We start from the raw sequence: 21,797 nt of genomic DNA on the forward strand, positions 1-21,797 counted from the left end.
ACGGTGGCATTGTCCTGTAGTTGGTGATTGCCTGGATGCCCTGCCACATACGCCGCGCATCACCCGTGTCCTTGAAGTGGCTGTGGATTCTCTGGGCGTGTGCGCGCTTTGCCTCTCTGATGGCTCTTGACAGGTCGGCTCTCGCTTTCCTCAGGGCCACCTTGTCACCCACTCTGAAGGCGGAGTCACGGGTCCTCAGCAGCGCACGTATCTCAGCAGTCATCCAAGGCTTCTGTTTTGGGCGTGTAGTGATGGTCTTGGAGACAGTGACATCATCAATACCCTTGCTGATGTAGCCAGTGACTGATGCTGCATACTCCTCCAAATCAACAGAATCGCCTTCAGTAGCAGCCTCCCTAAACATGTCCCATGCAGTGCACTCAAAACAGTCCTGAAGGGCAGAGATGGAGCCTGCCGGCCAGGTTTTCACCTGCTTCTGAACTGGTCTGGAGCGTCTGATGAGTGGTGTGTATGTTGGAGTCAGCCAAACACACATGTGGTCCGAGAAAGCGAGGTGGGGGCGGGGCTCCGCCCGGTACGCACTGGGGATGTTTGTGTAAACAAGATCCAGCGCGCTCGCTCCTCTCATTGCAAAGTCCACATGTTGATGGAATTTAGGGAGCACTGACTTGAGATTTGCGTGGTTGAAATCTCCGGCGATAATAAACAGTCCGTCTGGGTGTTTGTTCTGCAGATCGCTGGTAGTCCAATAGAGTTCACACAGAGCCTCTTTAGCATTAGCACCAATGCTAGCGCTGGGTGGGATGTAGACAGCAGCTATTAACGTCTCTCTATACTATCCTACATTTTCTATATTACTGGATACCTTTACTAACCTATACTACCCTTTTCATCCTATATTACCCCATACTACTACTACCCTACCTGTATCTGTATGTATTACCCTTATCCTACCTATACTATCCTAGACTAATCTATACTCAGTACACTTTATATATACTAACCTATATGAGTTAAACACACATGTCCCACAGGCCAGTACAGTGTTTTTGGCTTAGGGTCCATAGATGTGATAAAAGTGATGGGACACATGGATACTAGTTCCTGTCCCATTACTTGGCAAAACGAGGTGAAGTTGGTTTTAGCGTGTGTAAAATGGACACTCTAATATTATCTTGGCCTGCTTCCCTGCTCCGCTCTCCAGGACAGCAGCCACTTATGGCAGTGTGTGATGCAACCCAGTAATGAGGCCTGGCAGTGGTCTATTATTGCTGCTGGTCTATACTGGGATGCATAATGGAGTGTTACGGGAGTCCATCCTGTTTATCCTTTAATGAAAGAGGGAGCATCTCTCTCTCTCTCTCGGTTTCTGTAGCTAATGTGGCTGCTTTATTTCTAGCTGAAAGATTTCCTGTCTGAGGCAGAGCAGTCTGTTCTAGTTTAAGGAAATAAGGCAATGAGAATCAATAGAGAGGACATGCTGTATAGAGCCTGTTTTAGAGGAGCTCAGAAGAAGCTCAGAAGAAAAATACATTACAGCTTTAAATTAAAGCTGCAGCGTGGATGATCTCGCAAAGCTCTTCAATTTTTTAACTGCTCCACTGCATTTAAACACTGGTGAACTCTGAGTGTGGGGTGGTTTTGAGGGGTTGACAGGGGGTCAACTGCCCCCCTTTGCCCGTTTAATGAAGAAGTAACCAGCAATGGTGTTCCTGGGTCATATTGACACGTTGTATGTTTAATTATCCAAAGGATATTTGAAAAAATCCTAAGAAGCAGTGTGAATACAATATGCAATTGAACTCAATTCCTAAGTATTGTCAATATAATCAATATTTAGTGCAATAGTGTTCCTCACCTCTAACAGGTAATCATTAAATTAGGAAAATTCACTCATTTTTACCATTGACACCCGAGGTGGAAAAAGTACCTTTCCTTTGCTAAAATTCTACTCAAGTAAAAGTAAAAAAGTACTCAATTTAAAATGTACTTTAAGTAAAAGTTACATAGTTACTTTTATTTATTTAATGTAAAAAAAAATATGCAAATCATAAATTTAATCATTTTTAATTAACTATTATTCAAGATAATAATTTGGACCTTTCAGGCAGTATTTGTTCAGACCACCCCATAAAACATTTTCAAGAACAAGTGGCATAGATTTCTATGATCTATTTTTTTCTTTACTGTTAAAAAGTTAAAATGTTTGGTAATATAGGTGACTATAAACTGTATTTTCATTGTTTTACAGGTCATTATTATTTTTTTTAACTTGCCATTGCTATGCTTTAACTGCTATTTACATGTTTTTTTGTTGTTTTTTTTTGTTTTTTTTACATCCAAGCAGATTGTTTAATGTTCCCAATAAAAACTTAAGGAATTATCATTAAAAACATGAAATCATACAAAAAGCTGTTGGTGGGCGCATGCTCAGTGCTGTAAAGAAGCACATATCGATGAGTAGAGTAACTCAACAGAACACCGGTTCCCCCGAGCCGTGCGCACAGACCCCAGGATACACAGCTGATTCACACAGTGTCTCTCCCGCTAACCGTAATAAACACTGCTGGGAGAAGTTCAGCTGCGCTGCCATGGAGAACAAAATTCATTTTTTTTTATTCACCAGCATTTCATTTGTTACTTAGTAACGGGGAGTTTTTCAATGTAGTGAAGTAAATTACTTGTGTCAAAATGAACCTGAGTGAAAGTAAAATTACTCATTTTAAAAACTACATAAAAAATTACGAATTACTCATAAAATCTACTCAATTACAGTAGTGTGAGTAAATGTAATTTATTACTTTCCACCTCTGTTCTGTTCCGAATGCGCTATTCTGACTGTGTTACTTCAAATGCGTTATTCCAGTTCCACCTCCAAATGCCCTAATTTGGAATTTACTGGAAGGATTTTTATGTTTTATTTTAATTATTCATTAGATTAGATTCTAATATACTAAGTATGTTTGCCACATGCATTAAGAATTCAGTAAGCGTGAGGCTGTTATACTGTGTGTGTGAATATATTGAGTAGTGTACTCTGGTTTTAGCATGGCACAGTCAGATTCATGTTTAGTAACTGAATTTATTCCAGGTGGAGTAAAGAATGCAGCTGTTGGGCAAACCCAATAAATGAATAACTTAAAAAAAACAACAACAACTCAGGTTTAGAAAAAGCGACGCTAAAGCGCTAAAGCCTGTAGGCAATCCGGCTTCCTGAAAACTTCAGTGTTCTTTCCCAGCAGCATAAGCATGCCCTTTATAAAACACACACACACACACACACACACACACACACACACACACACACACACACACACACACACACACACACACATATTAATTGGTAAGAGCTCAAGCTGTTTTACCCCCTTTAAAATCTATTATTTTCTGCTCTAAACAGTCTGAATTAGCCAGAGTGGCCTTCAGGCTGCCAGAGCCATGAGTCACACACTCTCTCTCTCTCTCTCTCTCTCTCTTTTTCTCTCTCTCGCTTTCTATAACTATCTATTTTACTATCTCTCCGTGTCTCTTTCAACCTCTATCCCACTATCTCTATTTCTTATCTCTCTTTTCTCTACCCATCACTTTCTCTATATATCTCTCTATCCTATCTCTATCTCTATTAATATCTAATAATCTATAATCTATATGTGTCTCTTTATTACAATCATCTCTCTCTTTCTTTTTTCTATCTCTTGATCTCTTATTCTTCTTTTTACTCTCTCTCTCTCTACCCATCATTTTCCTTATTATTCTTTTTTTCTCTACATATCTCTATCCTTTTCTCTCTAATTCTTTCTTTATCACTACTTCTACCACTATTAATATTTCTCTGTATCTCTTTATCACAATCCTTCTCTTTCTTTATATCTCTATTTCTCTCTCCCCCTCTTTATTTTTCTCTCTCTACTATTTCAATGTTTTCTTTCTCTCATTCTTGTTCGATTTGTTCCTTCTCTTCCTACTACTTGTCTCTCTTCATCTCTATTTTACTCCCTGTCTGTTTTCTTTCTCTCTATCTCTCTCTCTCTTTCTCTCTCTCTTTCTCTCTCTTAGTGTCACTCTCTCTCTCTCAGTCTCTTTCTCTCTCTCTTTCAATAACTATCTATTTTACTATCTCTCTGTGTCTCTTTCACCCTCTATCCCACTATCTCTATTTCTTATTTCTCTTTTCTCTATCCATCACTTTCTCTATATATCTCTCTATCTTTCCCTCTAATAATCTCTCTACCCTACCTCTATCTATCTATCTATCTATCTATCTATCTATCTATCTATCTATCTATCTATCTATCTATCTATCTCTATTAATATATCTCTGTGTCTCCTTATTACAATCATCTCTCTCTCTCTTTTTCTTTCTCTCGATCACTTATTTCTCTTTTTTCTCTCTCTCTACTCATCACTTTCCTTATTATTCTCTTTTTCTCCACACATCGCTATTCATTTCTATCTAATTCTTTCTTTATCACTACCTCTATCTCTATTTATATTTCTCTGTATCTCTTTATCACAATCCTTCTCTCTTTTTCTTTTTTTCTTTATATCTTTACCTCTACTTCTCTCTCCCTGTCTTTTTTTACACCCTCTTCTATTTCAGTTTTTTAATGTTTTCTTTCTCTTATTCTTGTTCGATTTGTTCCTTCTCTTCCTACTACTTGTCTCTCTTCATCTTTATTTCTCTACTGTATTTTTCTCCCTGTCTGTTTCCCTCTCTCTCTCTCTCTCTCTCTTTCTCTCTCAGTGTCTCTCTCTCTCTCTCCTTTTCTATAACTATCTATTTTACTATCTCTCTGTGTCTCTTTCACCCTCTATCCCACTATCTCTATTTTTTACTTCTCTTTTCTCTACCCATCACTTTCTCTATATATCTCTCTATCTTACCCTCTAATAATCTCTCTATCCTACCTCTATCTATCTATCTATCTATCTATCTATCTATCTATCTATCTATCTATCTATCTGTCTGTCTGTCTGTCTGTCTGTCTGTCTGTCTGTCTGTCTATCTATCTATCTATCTCACTACCTCTATTAATATATATCTGTCTCTTTATGACAATCATCTCTCTCTCTCTCTCTCTCTCTCTCTTATTTCTATTATTCTCTCACTCCTCTACCAAACACGTTCTCTATTTTTCAATTGTTCTCTACATATTTTTTTCTTTAATTCTCTTTCTTTCACTACTTCTCTGTCTATTAATATATCTCTGTAACTCTTTATCACAATCATCTCTCTCTCTCTCTCTCTCTCTCTCTCTCTCTCTCTCTTTGTTTACCTGCACGCTGTTTATATTTGGGTGCAGGTACTCAAAGGCTAACAGGGCTAAATGTACACTGGCTAATTTTCTAGCTGTGTGGAAATCTTTCAGGCTGAAGTCTGAGGGTCGGTCTGTGCAGGTGGTTCAGCTGTTCCAGGCTTTAGTGGAGTCACGTATCAGGATGGAGTATGTGTTTTATAAAGACTCTTATAATGGTTCTGGAGAAATGGTGTATAAATGGCAGCATAGCATCTGTTGAGGATACAGGCGTGTTACAATTTCACTGGTGAACTATATGTGTGTGTGTGTGCTGGTGTATAAGTGTTCTGTTTCTGTTTTGGGTTTTTGTTTTGGGGTTTTATGAGGGGGGGGTATTTTTTGAAAGTTACTCTTTAAATTCTAAATCTTAGCATGTGAACTGGTTGTTTGAATAAAAGGGGTTTAAAAGTCTCTCTCTCTCTCTCTCTCTCTCTCAGGCTGGTTGAAATGAAGCCACGTCTCCATCACTCTAATTGCTGCCAGGTGTCACAGCTTTCACTTCCTGTTTACTGACGATAAATATAAAACTCAGACAAGAAAACTTGAGTGTGTGTGTGTGTGTGTGTGTGTCTGTGTGTGTGTGTGTGTGTGTGTGTGTGTCTGTGTGTACACATGTGTGTAAGTGTGGGAATGATATAAAAGATACATATTGACTGAAATGCACTCAGTGAACTCGGGGGAGGAAAAAGTGCTGGTTTATTTGCTGATTTAATTTAATGCTGTTATTAATATGAAACAGCTCAAATCATAAAAGAACTAATTTTCTTTTAGTGATCAGTTGTTTTTTTGGGTGAGTAATTAATGCCAATCAACTTTCAGTGTGATTAAGAGGGGTATCTGATTAGTGTTCTGATACTCACTGTACTGGGCTAAGTGATGGACTCTAGAGAGGGGTATCCATTTTATTATTGTTATATTCACTGTACTGGGCTAAGTGATAGACTCTTGAGAGGGGTATTCAGTTAGTGTTCTGATAAGCACTGTACTGGATAAAGTGATGGGCTCTTGAGAGGGATATCCAGTTAGTATTCTAATACTCACTGTATTGGAATGAGTGATGGACTCTTGAAAGGGGTTTCCAGTTAGTGTTCTGATTATCACTGTACTGAGTAAAGTGATGGGCTCTTGAGAGGGATATCCAGTGAGTATTCTAATACTCACTGTATTGGGATGAGTGATGGACTCTTGAGAGGGGATTCCAGTTAGTATTATAATACTCACTGTATTGGGATGAGTGATTGACTCTTAAGAGGGGTATTTGGTTAGTATTCTTATACTCACTGTACTGGGCAAAGTGTGACCTCTTGAGATGGGTATCCTGTAAGTGTTCTAACACTCACTGTACTCAGACAAATTATGGACTCTTCAGAGCGCTATCCAAATAATATTGTAATACTCACTGTATTGAATATGTGATGGACTCTTGAGAGTGGATTCCAGTTAGTATTCTAATACTCACTGTACTGGGCTAACTGATGGACTATTAGGAGGTGTATCTGGTTAGTGTTCTGATACACACTGTAGATTGGCTAAGTGATGGACTCTCAAGTGGGTTATCCAGTTAGTGTTCTAATATTCGGTGGAGTGGCCAGAGTGATAAACTCTTGAGAAGGGTCTCTAGTTAGTGTTCTAATACTCACTGTATTCAGCTGAGTTATGGACTCTTGAGAGGGTTATTCAATGAATATTGTAATACTTACTGTATTGAATATGTGATGGACTCTTAAGAGGGGAATCTAGTTACTGCTCTTATACTTACTGTAGTAGGCTAAATGATAGGCTCTTCGGAGGGGTATTCAAGGCTAAGTGATAGACTTTTGAGAGGGGTATCCAGTTAGTGTTCTTATACTCATTGTACTGAGCCAAGTGATGGACTATTGAGAGGGGTATTTTGAGCTGAGTGATGGACTCTCAAGAGGGTATCACTTTGTTAGCATCAGGAGTCTTTACTCGTCCTTCTTCACAGCTATTGTTAGCTTTACACATTTTTCGACTATATAAGTTTGATTTGGATACAAACAAAAAATGTGGAAAAGTGCATTTAAAGAACATCTGCTAATGTGCACACATCTCTGAAATTCAGTTCTTAACTGTGTTAAATCCTGTAGATCTTCTGATTGGTCCTCAGGATCAGCTAATTTAAACATTTCAGTCAATTTATAACAGAGTCACTCTGGATTTTTACTTTGTATTTTTTTCATACTAATCAGGCATATTTTTGCAAGTTTGAAAATGTCTCTATAAAAATAGAGTTTGCTTTGTGGTTTTATTGTCCTGGCGCAGTCATGTGATGTCACAACCATATTGACCAATCGGTAGGTTTGTTTGGGGGAAAGGGTAAATAAATGGGAAAAAAAATTGGATGGAAATCAGACGTAAAGTGAAAGTGGGAACTAAATTTAAGGTATTGACTACACCTTCTTGGCCTATAACAGGTTATTTTTGTAATGTACCCAAAAATTACAAATTGCTGATCACATATATTGACTTTTTTTATGTTTTCTACACTGTAAAACATTACAGCCACATTAAGTTATGTGAACTCATTTGTTCTTTTCAATTCCAATTGCCATGACAAGTTTAGTATATTGAACTCAAGTTCCTTCGTTTTAAATAAAAATAACTTAAAATAACATATTGTCTTAACTTCCTGTGAGTTATTCAAATTTGCCCAAGTTTATTCAACTTACGTTTTTAAGTTATTGGTTAAAAAAAGGAAAGTGAGAAGATCTGAAAATGCAGAGAGGTAGAGTGATAGACAGCAAGTTAGAAAAGACTGGAGTACTTTTTACAACTTTAAAACCGTGGGCACATTGGGCTCAACACTTTTTAACTGACGCATAGCAATTAATAATAACAAGGAGCAAAAAACTAAAGGGGATTACTTTCAGCTGCGGAGGGACACGCCTATCTCCGGACTCCTTGAGTGCGGCGTGAATCCAAGGATGGATTAAGGATAATCTGGGCCCCTGGGCAAAGAGTTACCTAGGGTGCCCTGGTAGGGGCTCTTATAACCAGGGCCCTCTAAAAATATGCCCCCCTCATTCCTAGGACCCCTAATAGCCAGAAGTCGAAGTCAACGGAAGCAGTGCGTCAATGCCTTATCCATTTTCATAAGGGGCCCAAAAGCATTGCTAGGGCTTCCAAAAGCATGGCTAAGGCCCCCAAAAGGCCCTGGGGTCATAGTCCATAATAGTCAAAGGATCCTTAAAATGGAGGGCCTCGGATATTATAAATATTGATAGGCATCGCAAAATGTTTTGGGCCAAGGCCCCCCTGGGCCCCCCCTGACCTTAAGGGCCCCTGGACGCTGGCCCCACTGGCCCGGTCAGTAATCCAGCTATGCGTGAGTCACCAACACTCTAAAAAGTAATTCTGTGTTTTTAAACAGATCATTTTTTAAAAGGACAAATTAAACACTTAAGTTGTTTTAACTCAGTGCATCAAGTTGAAACAATGAGTAAGGAGTATTTGAACAACTTGTTTAACTTAACATATTGAGTTGATACAAAGGTTTTTATCAAGTTGAGTTAACTCAGCTTTGTAAGGCACCAGGGGAACTTATGTTTCTGAGTTTAAACAACTTGAAATTTGTGTACTAACAATGGAGTGTAAGGGCTTTGGACCAGTGTGTGGGACACTGGTCAACAAAACAGATAAAACAGATCTATCTCATTATCTCAAACTCACCAAACTCCTGGTCCTGTGTGGGGTCATGCAGTGCGATCCTCTCCATGCATCTCTCCTGCTCTCTCTTGATGACGCAGTTGGAAATCTCAGAATGTGTGGGCTGCATCTGGAACAGCACAGAGGACAATAAACAACAGCATCACAGCATGGAATCACTCAGACTTCATCTCCATAAAAAGCTCCGGAGCTCGGGCTCAGCAGAGACACATTCAATTCAGATGATGCTTCAGCTACAGACTGTAATATAGTGTACATACCTAATAGATCTTACTTGTGATGATTATTCACCATCAAAAACACCAAGCTAGAAAAGATTGGAACTGTATGAAACAAAATACAAAATACTTGGACATTTATTTAATTTTAGAATTTAAAATTTATTCATAATGCATTATATGACATGCATAATACCTTATAATGACTATAATTAGCCTGTGTAATAACTCATAAGCACTTATAGCAACATTCATAACACATTTTAAACTACAAGTATAATGGTTTACAAAGAAATGGCGTATAATGCCTCATAATATCTGTTCATAAGAACATTGGGTAACACTTTCTATGAATGTCATCTCTATAAGACTCTATAAACATATTCATAACACATTATAATGCATTCATAAGGCATTATAAACATGGCTATACATATTTATAAAACTCTATAATTCATCATAGCCATGTTTATTATGCATCATGAACTGTGATTATAATGCATTAATAGCTGTGTTTATAACATGTTATACGTCAATGCCAAGAAACTCAGTCCCAGCTTGTAGACTTGTATCATGACTAAAACAGCTTCCAACTTATAAACACACCCTCAATAATCATATAAATATATTTTTAACCACTCATGAATTATACTTGTCTTAAATATAATATTAGTTAAAGTCAATTATAATGTATTATAACAGGTCTTTGTGCGCTCTAAGTAAAGTGACAGACTTTCATTGTGGGACTATTAACTTTAACGATAGAGATATACTATTTTAACATGTATATCATAAGCATAGCTTATAATGTATTATGATCACAAGTCATAATGCTTAATAAACATGGCTATAGTGGGTTACGCATTTTTATAAATATTTATAGCCATGTTTATAATGCCTTATGAATGCATTATAATATATTATGAATGTAGTTATAGAGTCTAATAAAGATGACATTCATAGAAAGTGTTACCGAACATTGTACAATGTAGTGTTGTAATGCACTATACCACAGAAGATAGCAAAATATCAATAGACCCAAAATTAACCTGAACACACCTTTTTTCAAGACCACTACGCTCATTGAAAAAAATGAGACCACTTAAAGCAGCACTAATTAGAATTTTCTTGATTTTTGATTTTTTTAGAGAAGTAAAATTACAGCTTGAAACTCACTGCAGCGCTGCATTGAGGTGTAATAGGAGGAATAGCGGTGCTCTCGTGTCTGTGCCGGAGCTCCTCTGAGCTCAAACCAGACTCTGTAAGTTTTCCGAGGCGGCTGCGACCAACGCTCGCGAGAACTGCGACCTGCTTTCCGACCTTTAGTTCTAACAGTTCTACAAGGACTACTGGTTCATTCTGCACAAACTAACATACAGACACTCTGGCAGAAGCTGGAAAGAGACCGAATATGTCTGTGAAAGCCAGAAAACGAGAAAGTGAAACTAATCCGCCTGAAACCTTTATTACACTCTGCAACTGTAGGGGGAGCCCACGAGCACAAAATCTCAATCCTACCTAGTGGAGCTTTAAAAATGATAAATTCCTTTGATTTTACCAAATTGAAAACCTCTGGAATATAAGTAAGAGGAAGATGGATGATCACAAGCCATCAAACCACCAAACTGAACTGCTGGATTTTTTTGCACCAGGATTGAGTAGCATGAAGTTATCCAAAAGCAGTGTGTAAGACTAGTGGAGGAGAACATGATGCCATGATGCATCAAAAAACTGTAATTAAAAACCAACAGGGTTATTCCACCAAATATAGGTTTCTGAGCTCTTAAAATGTTCAGATTTGTTCAATTTACTCAAACATAAACCTATAAATAGCAAAATCAGAGAAACTGATTCAGAAACTGAAGTGGCCTCTTAATTTGAGCTAAAATAGCTCTGTTGCTACAGCTCAGAAAAGTCGACGCTGCTTCTGGACATGGTTAAAATAAGGATTGTATGTTTTTTTAACAGTATAGTTTAAAGTGGTTTCTGTGAATGTAACTGGAAAAAGTACTGAAAAATTGTAATTAAGTAAAAGTACCTTAAATTTGCTAAAATTCTACTCAAGTAAAAGTAAAAGTACCCATCTAAATATCAACTCGAGTAAACGTAAAAAAGTACTCAATTTAAAATGTACTTTGAGTAAAAGTTACATAGTTACTTTTAATTATTTGATGTAAAAAAGTAAAAACAAATCATAAATTAAATTGTTTTTAACGAACTATTATTTCCCATAATAATTTGGTTCTTTCAGGCAGTATTTGTTCAGACCACCCCAGGAAACATTTTCAAGAACAAGTGGCATAGGTTTCTATCATCCATTTTGCACATTTTGTATTGCATGAGGAGGTTATTGCCTCGTTATTCCATGCGTGAGCATCCTTGCCACTTTTTTACTGTTTTTTTTGTTTTTTTAATTTAGACAATTGTTTTTTTTTTCCCCAGCATAGTATTTTTTACTCAGTAATGGGGAGTTCTCCAATGTATCAAAGTAAATAACTTGTGTCAAAATGTACTTGAGTAAAGGTAAAATTACCTATTTTAAAAACTACTTTAAAATCTACTCAATTACAGTAACTTGAGTAAATGTAATTCATTACTTTCCACCTCTGGTTTTTGCATTGATTTGGGATTGTCCATTAGCCTTGTATCTTCTGCACAGAGCTGCAAAAGCAAACCTATAACACATATAAACATGTCTTTGCTTCATTCGGGGGTAAAGTGACCATTTTGTCCAAACCGTTTAATGGCTTTAATGTCTTTCCCAAGGGCACGGAGGCAGCCGGCCCTCAGCCTTCCAACACAAAGTCAACATATCTGCTCCCTCTCTCTCTCTCTCTCTCTCTCGCTGCCGGATTTGACCCATTAACTTCTAATACCACATATGCTGTGGGTCTTGGCATAGAGCCTGCACACACTGAGCCTGGGCCAGCAGTGACTCAGTTATATGTATACTGAGAAGAGGAACTCCAAAAAGTCTCAGCTGAGCCAAATCATCTGTAACATGCCTCTGAGAGCTTTTCTCAAGACTTCCCCCACATCCCCTGACAGTTCATGGAGATTCCCATTGGGGCATGTCAAAAAATATATACATATACATATAAATATATACAGCTCTGGAAAAAATGAAGAGAATACTTCAGTTTCTGAATCAGTTTCTCTGATTTTGCTATTTATAGGTATATATTTGAGTAAAATTGAACATTGTTGTTTTATGCTATAAATATTTCTATTTATTATTAATATTAACGTGGCCAACAAGCACAGTAGACTTTGGGTCATTCATCCTCCCAAAAACGTCCTCCAAGAAACCCAGCAAAACTAAAGAAGCAGGACAAGAAGGGAGTCAACTGGTAGACGGCCAGTTAACCCACGGTCTTCCACCATCCGGCTGCCACCATCATTAGCTAATCAACAATCAATGCTTTATTAATATGGAATAGGCAAGTTACAGTACCAGTACAGTACCTTAAATGCAGTGTTTTTTTTTTTTCATTATTTTTCCCAGGATTTTACATCTAAGAATATGTATCCGGTCAATATTCCATACATTTCTATGCTTGTTAAGTTTCTCTGATTTTGCTATTTATAGTTATATGTTTTAATAAAATGAGCATTGTTGTTTTATTCTATAAACTACAGACAACATCTCTCCCAAATTCCAAATAAAAATATTGTCATTTTTAGAGCATTTATTTGAAGAAAATGAGAAATGGCTGAAATAACAAAAAAAGATGCAGAGCTTTCAGACCTCAAACAATGCAAAGAATACAAGTTCATATTAATGTTAATTAATATTAATTAATTAATGTTAAGTTTTAAGAGTCCAGAAATCAATATTTGGTGGAATAACCCTGGTTTTTAATCACAGTTTTCATGCATCTTGGCATCATGTTCTCCTCCACCAGTCTTACACACTGCTTTTGGATAACTTTATGCTGCTTTACTCCTGGTGCAAAAATTCAAGAGGTTTTCAAATTGGTAAAATGAAAGAAGCTCATCATTTTTAAGTGGTCTCTTATTTTTTTCCAGAGTTGTATATGAATGATATGATGGTTGCATCTCCAAAACAGCAACTTTACAGGAGAGAGAAAAAAACCTTGTATACTTTCAGAAGAATTCAATGTAAAAAGAGTATATTTTAGGTTATTTTGAGGAGTTTCTATTGGTCCGTTTATCAAGAAATTTTGGCACAGTGTAAGGGACGGTTTGTCTGTTCAAATTATGTAGTAAACTAAAAATCGACAAAAATGCAGATAAGTGTTTTTCACTGGACAGCGAGGATATACTCTCGGTATTTCTGTTTCTCTGTATTTTTGTTGTGGTCTGATTAAACACTAGTGGTCCTATCTTACCCCTGGCTTAAATCAATTCTGTAAAGAAGAGTGGAACAAAATTCCTCCACAGGGATGTGAAAGACTTGTTGGCAGTTTACTCAGGTTGTCCGATATTAAAGTTTGTTTGATAATCGGAAAAATATCTGTATGACAAAAAAGCAAAAACTAAAGAAATATGTAGGGAGAAAATACTTTTTTTACACCACTGTGTATACTATAGTTTAATTTGTATTGGAAATATTAATGTTTAATTAAATATGCAAACTTAGTTACAACCAGAGACTGTAACAAAAATGGACGACGTGTCGCCGTTCCCTTTCGTTCAATAAAAATGAAGCCAAAATGTTCCACCATGTTGGCGATCCTGAAACCGCCAGTAGAGTCTGCGCAGTAGAGACCAGAGGAGGGAGAAAGACTGTGGAGAGACTGCCTACTCATTTAAATAACCCCGCCCCTGAGGGCTGCCTCCACAGAGCTCACTCATACAGTCATTGGTCAACCCCGCCCTTTTACAATAACCGCACCTTTTTTGAACAGAGCTGAATAACGTTTTAAAAAATGAATTCTGTAAAGATATAAAAAATTGACAATATAAGCAGAGGGTACACTAGCTGCTGTATTTAAATAATAGAGGTAGAATTACAGTATATTAGAAAAAAACGTGATCGAAAGTTGTCTGTTTTGCCTTTAAAACCTATGGGGATGGGTGGGGTTACACAGCTTTCTGAAACCGAACAGCAGGGGGCGCCCGACCTGTGGTGGCTTCACTTTAGAGAGACAATGCTCTGTCCAGCTATGGTTACAACAGACACTGGTGTCTCACAGAGAGCTTCACACACTACTGTAGAAAAGTGAAAAAAGGAACTGCACTGTTCTGTCAAACTTTGAAATGAATAAAATAATGGGCAGTTGACCTTTTTTCTGCCCAACACGACCAGTTTGGACACTACAAATGTCTTTCTCCATGGTTGATCACCCATCGTTCTGAAAGCTTGTCAGATGTGCCCATGCCTACTTGTAGCTGCTGCGCTACGATTGGACAGTTGGTATATACTGTAGGAGTTTGTTTCCAGGTCACTCACCCAGTTTGACGGGGCGTGAACGTAAATTGACCTTTCCAAATTGGGTTTGAGATTTATTTCAGTACGTTTTTTAAACTCTTTTGTCAGAAGTTCTACTAAATCTTTTTCTTTTTTGGTCAACAGGAACAATTCTTAGTGAGCTGAGTCTTAAAAACGAATTAGCTGTACCTAAAATGTAAAAAAAAACAATGTTTAAGCTCCTCCCCCTTGGTTTGTTTATTGATTATCCCCATGAGCAAACTAAAAATCCCTCTATAACCTGGAGTTATGGCCTTCCCTTTCTTACACTTCTAAACATGGAGGACTGTGGTGTTAAATGGGATTCAAACTAACGACCTCCTTCCTTTTGACAGGTTTGCAGTTAGACAGTTGCACCAGTCCATATCTATCACATAATGTCCCAATGGAATGGAATTCCATTGCAATGGAATTCCTAAATTAAACTTGATTGGGATTTGAACTAAATATATCTGCATATTAACTTAACTTTTTGGGGGGTTCCAGAAACATTCGTACATACCATCACACTGGCAAACCCATTAGGGACTATGTGATGGACACTCGAGAGGGGTATCCAGTTAGTGTTCTAACTCTTGATGTACTTGGCTGAGTTATGGATTCTCAAAAGAGGAAACCCTTTAATGTTCTAATACTCACTGTACTGGGCTAAGTGATGCACTCTCAAGATGGGTATCCAGTTAGTATTCTAACACTCACTGTACTGGGCTGAGTTATGGACTCTTTAAAAAGAGAAAGCCTTTTAATGTTCTGATACTCACTGTACTGGGCCAAGTGATGTACTCTCAAGAGGGCAATCCAGTTAGTGTTCTAACTCTTGATGTACTTGGCTGAGTTATGGATTCTCAAAAGAGGAAACCCTTTAATGTTCTGACAGTCACTGTACTGGGCTAAGTGATGCACTCTCAAGATGGGAATCCAGTTAGTGTTCTAACCCTTGTTGTACTGGGCTGAGTGATGAACTTTTCGAGAGGGGAACTCCGCTGTACTTGGCCAAGTTATAGACTCTCAAGAAGGGGTATCTGGTTAGTGGTGTCAGAGGTCTTTACTCTTCTTTGTTCTAACACTTGTTGTATTGGGCTGAGTGACGAGCTTTTCGAGAGGGGAATCCAGGTAGTGTTCTAACATTTGTACTCGGCTGAGTGACGAACTCTTAAGAGGGGCATCCAGTTAGTGTTCTAACATTGATACTTGTCTGTACTCAGCTGAGTTATAGACTCTCAAGGGGGTATCCGGTTAGTGGCGTCAGAAGTCTTCAGTCTTCTTTCTTTACAGGGATTGTTAGAGGGGAATCCTATAAAATGTGTACTCCGCTGTACTTGGCCAAGTTATAGACTCTCAAGAAGGGGAATCTGGTTAGCGGTGTCAGAAGTCTTTACTCTTCTTTGTTCTAACCCTTGTTGTATTGGGCTGAGCGACGAACTCTCAGGAAGGGAATCCAGTTACTGTTCTAATATTTGTACTCGGCTGTACTGGGCTGAGTGACGAACTCTTAAGAGGGGAATCCAGTTAGTGTTCTAACATTGATACTCTTCTGTAATCAGCTGAGTTATAGACTCTCAAGGGGGTATCCGGTTAGTGGCGTCAGAAGTCTTCAGTTTTCTTTCTTTAAAGGGATTGTTAGGAGACTGAAAGGACGAATCTGTGAGATATCCAAAACTGAAACTGCCTTAATTACCATCACTCTTGAGAGTCACTAAGTTCTATTTCAGGACCACCTAAAGCTGTAAAACAGCAGCTTCTATGGTGTTGGCAAACTGTTGCTAAGGTGTTGCCAAGTGGTTTCAATGTGGTACCAATGTATTTTTTTAAAGCAAAACAGATTATATTTTAATAATTATATCGCTGTGCATTGGTTTGTGCTAATAAAAAAACATAAAATACTGTAAAAAAAATACTGTAAAAAAATAAATGCAGGCAGTATAACACAACTGCGTTTTATTGGCTGTGTAGAACAGCAAAGAAAAACCATGCTAGCTATTTCAGATCAGAACACAGCCTGGTTCTATAACCAGAAACAAATTAGATGCCAAAAAAGACATGCGAATGCTTCCTTAGGCCGCGTCTTTAGCTGCAGCATATCAGGAATATATTAAAAGTAAATGTGATTCTTATGCTGGGATCCGCGCACAGCTTCTGCTGATGCTCTGAGCTGATATCGAGCGCTGTGTTCCAGCATGAAGGAGTCCAGCAGCGTCTCGGAGAAGACGGGGAACTTTCCCAGTGATCGTTCACACGGCAATAACTTAACGCAGATGATTGATGGCCGCCCGGCGTTCGTGCGGACAAGCCGGCATGATATTAGCTTAATCCAGAAGCTGGAGAACTATTCATAGCTCAGACTGTTACACTTCAATCCCGTACAGAGCGTGTCTCACCAGCTAAATATGCACATATTGCCTCGGATTACACAAGTGCAATCAGGCTTCCAGGAAAGCAAATTAAGCATGACTGATTGTGTGTGTGTGCATGAGTGTGTGTGTGTGAGAGAGTGTGTGTTTGAGCATGTGTGTGTGTGTGTGTGTGTTTTCATACATTTCTAAGCTAAAAATGTCCTCACTTTGAAGTCAAACCACAGAAAAACCACAAAAAAAACACAGAAAACCCACAGAAAAACAGGAAGAACTAAAGAAAATAATGTGCAGTGTGTTGATTGTAGCCAGGTTAGCATTTAGCTTAACCCTCACATGCATCTCTAGTTTGGTTTTCTCAAGCTTTACTATTCAGAAAACAAGCCTGTGTTTCCTTTTAGGTTTGTAAGTTTAGCTCTAGTTTGAAATAGCTTATATATTTATTGGTTTAAAACTAGGAAAGGACCACCTCCCTAATTAACATACAAATGCAGAAATACAGAAATAAATAAATGAAGAATCATGGAAATAAAGAAATAAATAAATACATGAAGAAATGTGGAAATGTTGAAATAAAAAAATGAATGAATAAATAAATGCAGAAATAAATAAATGCATGTAGAAATAAATCAAACAATAAATACTGTATATGGCTGTTTACATTTTATCTACTTTTTAAAATAGTGTAAGAGTGCAACATTTTACAGTTAAACCGTTTTTTTATTTTTTTTTCCTCAAAAATTTAATTAATGTATAAATGAATAAATACATATAGAAATACATAAATCAATAAATATATGGCTGTTTAAAGACAAATATTGTTTTGTAAAATAGTGTAAGCGTGCAACATTTTACAGTTAAACCACTTGGGCAATAAATAAAACTCAAAAGCAATGCTTCTCAAATCTGACCTAATTTATTAAATTTACCAAATGTGAAAATCGTTGGATTTTTTTATTTAATTTTTCCTAAAAAAAATAAATGAAAGCTTAAAACCTTCATCAAAATCATGGTATTTTATGCAATCAAAGAAGGAACCTTTACTTTTAAGAATAGGAAACATTTAGAGATTGTGAGAAATTTCTTTAAAAACTGTAAAAGTTCTGGGTTTTTATTGAATTTTTACTAGGGATGCAATATAATGAAAGTTTGCCTGAAACTTACATTGAACAGAATTAAACATAGGGCCCTATCATACACCCATCAACAGTCTATTTTCACGCCTTGCGCCCGTACTGTTAAAATAGCGTCAGAGTTTAGGAATAAATCTAGACTGATGGGAGTGGTGATCTAGAAGTGAGGTGTGTTCAGGTAAATTTCTAGCATGTTTCTATCTTGGCAGCGAAAACACAGGTACGCCACTGACTGATTAAAACCCTGACAACAGTCAATCAACAGAGTCCATCCCAGAGTCCATCTCAGCACAAACCCAACTTTTAACTCAACAATAAACAGAATAAAGAATAAAATAACATTGCTGTTCCCTTAAATGAGCTGCTGGTGTATCTTCACAGTGTGAACGAGCAGATCAGTATCCTCTGCTGAGAGAGGCAAAAGCGCCGGGCTGTTAAAATACGAATGTGCCAAGGTCAGAGCTCACCTGGTACTTAATAGGAGTGAAAAGTAACACACTGATTGGTTTATTTCACATTATGCCCAAAACACCCATGATTAATTAAGAAAATTAGTACTATATGCATTTTGCATGTTTCGAGCTTTGGTATCCCTCATGATACCAAAGACACACCGATCGACATGCCCTAAATCTAGCTGCATAGGGTCCTTAGTCTTTTTACCATTTACAGCAAAACACAAAAGTACATTTTTGTCATTTTCAGATGAATAATTTCAGTTTCCGAATATCTGACGCATCTTTACTTTTCACACATTTCACCAGCACACTAAACATCTCCAACCTCCAAGCTCCAAAAACCCCAAAACCGTCCTCCTTCTTGATGTTTAGGTCTTATCATTAAGACCATTACATTACGTTACATTTGGTACAAAAGTAATAGAAGTTAAAGGTAAAAACATCTTTAGACAGGGCCTAAAGGAAGACAAAGGGAAATAATGGGATAGAGGAGTGAAGGAGGGGAAGAAGGAAATGAGGTTAGAAGTAGTTAGTGTGTTGGAGGTGTTAGGAGAGTAAGAGCTCTTTGAAGAGCTCAGTCTTCAGGAGTTTATTAAAGATAATGAGAGATTCTCCTGATCTGGTAGTAGAAGGTAGTTAGTTAGAGGTGTTAGGAGAGTAAGTGCTCTTTGAAGAGCTCAGTCTTCAGGAGTCTATTAAAGATAATGAGAGATTCTCCTGATCTGGTAGTAGAAGGTAGTTAGTTAGAGGTGTTAGGAGAGTAAGAGCTCTTTGAAGAGCTCAGTCTTCAGGAGTTTATTAAAGATAGTGAGAGATTCTCCTGATCTGGTAGTAGAAGGTAGTTAGTTAGAGGTGTTAGGAGAGTAAGTGCTCTTTGAAGAGCTCAGTCTTCAGGAGTCTATTAAAGATAATGAGAGATTCTCCTGATCTGGTAGTAGAAGGTAGTTAGTTAGAGGTGTTAGGAGAGTAAGAGCTCTTTGAAGAGCTCAGTCTTCAGGAGTTTATTAAAGATAGTGAGAGATTCTCCTGATCTGGTAGTAGAAGGTAGTTAGTTAGAGGTGTTAGGAGAGTAAGTACTCTTTGAAGAGCTCAGTCTTCAGGAGTTTATTAAAGATAGTGAGAGATTCTCCTGATCTGGTAGTAGAAGGTAGTTAGTTAGTTAGAGGTGTTAGGAGAGTAAGTGCTCTTTGAAGAGCTCTGTCTTCAGGAGTGAGTGCAGGTAGGAAGGAGCCTGTTCTGTCATCACCTTGTAGGCGATTGTAAGAGCTTTGAATTTGATACAAGCAGCAAATGGTAGCCAATGGAGCTCAATGAGCAGCGGGGTGACATGTGCCTGTTAAAAACAGCAGCAGAGATTTTTAAATCCAGACAATACTATCACTAAACTATCGCTATACTATCACTAAACTATCGCTATACTATCACTAAACTATCGCTATACTATCACTATACTGCTTTCATTCCCCAGAGGGAAGCTCTGAGACCATCCTGCTTAACGTTTATCATCCAAAGCCTGTGTGGATCTGAAACTGGCACCGGTGGGCCTGCAGGGTCCCTGCAGATGGGCTGTCAGCAGAGCCATCTGCTGTGTGAGGACCGGCTCCATCTCCCAGCAGCCCCTGCTCTCCTCTGCTGTACTGCTGCATACGGAGCTCTGTCCGCCCACACACACACACACACACACACTCTACATATCCACATCTGCATTGACTCTGGAGACCCTGGAGAACATCAGCGCTAAGGCAAATTGTCAGTGTCAAGTATTCATACCCCTTGAACTTTTCCATATTTTGTCACATTACAACAATTAAAATAAATATATTTCACTGGAATTTAATGTGCAAAGGTATTTATGCCCCCTGAGTCAATACTTTGTGGAACCACCTTTTGCTGCGATTACAGGGTATGTCTCCACCAGCTTTGCACATCTAGTGACTGAAATGTTTGCCCATTCTTCTTTGCAAAACAGCTCAAGCTCAGTCAGATTTGAAAGAGAGCCGTTTTCAGATCTTACCACAAATTCTCGATTGGGTTTAGGTCTAGACTTTGACTGGGTCATTCTAAAACATGAATACTGTATGTCTTGATTTAAACCATTCCATTGTAGCCCTGGCTTTATGTTTAGGGTCATTGTCCTGCTGGAAGGTGAACCTCCGCCCCATTCTCAGGTTGTTTGCAGATTCCAACTGGTTTTCTTCTAAGATTGACCTGTATCTGACCAACTGCCCTGTCCCTGCTGAAGAGAAGCATCCTCAGAGCATGATGCCACCACCACCATATTTCACAGTGGGGATGGTGTGTTCAGAGTGGTGTGCGGTTTTAAGTCTCTGCCGCACATAGCCACATTTTGCATTTTTGGCCAAAAAGTTCAATTTTGGTCTCATCTGACCAAAGCATATTTATTCCACATATTAGCTGTATCCCCAACATGGCTTTTGGCAAACTGTAAATGGGACTTTAATGGTTTTCTTTTAACAATGGCATTCTTTCATAAAGACCTAACTTATGCAGTGCACGACTAATAGTTGTCCTGTGGACAGATTCCCCAACTGAGCTGTGGATCTCTGCATTTCGTCCAGAGTCACCATGGGCCTCTTGGCTGCATCTCTGATCAGTGCTCTCCTTGTTCGGTCTGTACGTTTTTAGGTAGACCGCCTTGTCTTGGTAGGTTTACAAAAAGTACAGAAAAATTGTAATAAAGTAAAAGTACCTTTACTTTGCTAAAATTCTACTCAAGTAAAAGTAAAAGTACTCATCTAAAAATCTACTCCAGTAAAAGTAAAAAAGTACTCAATTTAAAATGTACTTTGAGTAAAAGTTACATAGTTATTTGATGTAAAAATTACAACAAATCATAAGTTAAATGGCTTTTAATGAACTATTATCTCACATGATATTTTTTCCAATTTTTTGATCCAATGATCCAATTTTTTTTACCTTGAAAAAATATGGTTTATAGTCACCTATATGACCATAACTTTTCTTATGGTCATATATGTGACTATAAACTGTATTTTTACAGTTTTACAGTTCATTGTTATTTTTTAACTTGCAATTGCTATGCTATACCTATTTTAAAAGCTACTTTAACAATTACAAATTACTCATAAAATCTACTCAATTACAGTAACTTGAGTAAATGTAATTCATTACTTTCCACCTCTGCTTATTCCTGACTTGTCTGGTGTGTTCTTTGTTCTTTGGACTTCATGATGCTTCATGATTACTCCCCAATATTCACTTAATAACCAACCTCTG

The 21,797-nt window shown here is 37.8% G+C and overlaps 1 protein-coding gene across 4 annotated transcripts in view; it reads right to left on the minus strand.

The window, feature by feature from the left end:
* adcyap1r1a (adenylate cyclase activating polypeptide 1a (pituitary) receptor type I) overlaps window positions 1–21,797 on the minus strand; it is a 75,668-nt gene that overhangs the window by 37,286 nt on the left and 16,585 nt on the right. For all 4 annotated transcript variants that reach the window (XM_022678723.2, XM_022678722.2, XM_022678725.2 and 1 more), the window contains exon 3: window positions 8,949–9,054. In XM_022678723.2, the coding sequence (XP_022534444.2) occupies window positions 8,949–9,054 (106 nt within the window). The remainder of the gene's footprint in view (window positions 1–8,948; window positions 9,055–21,797) is intronic.

This window comes from Astyanax mexicanus, chromosome 4 (genome assembly GCF_023375975.1).
Source record: "Astyanax mexicanus isolate ESR-SI-001 chromosome 4, AstMex3_surface, whole genome shotgun sequence".
NCBI classification, from domain to species: Eukaryota; Metazoa; Chordata; class Actinopteri; order Characiformes; family Acestrorhamphidae; genus Astyanax; species Astyanax mexicanus.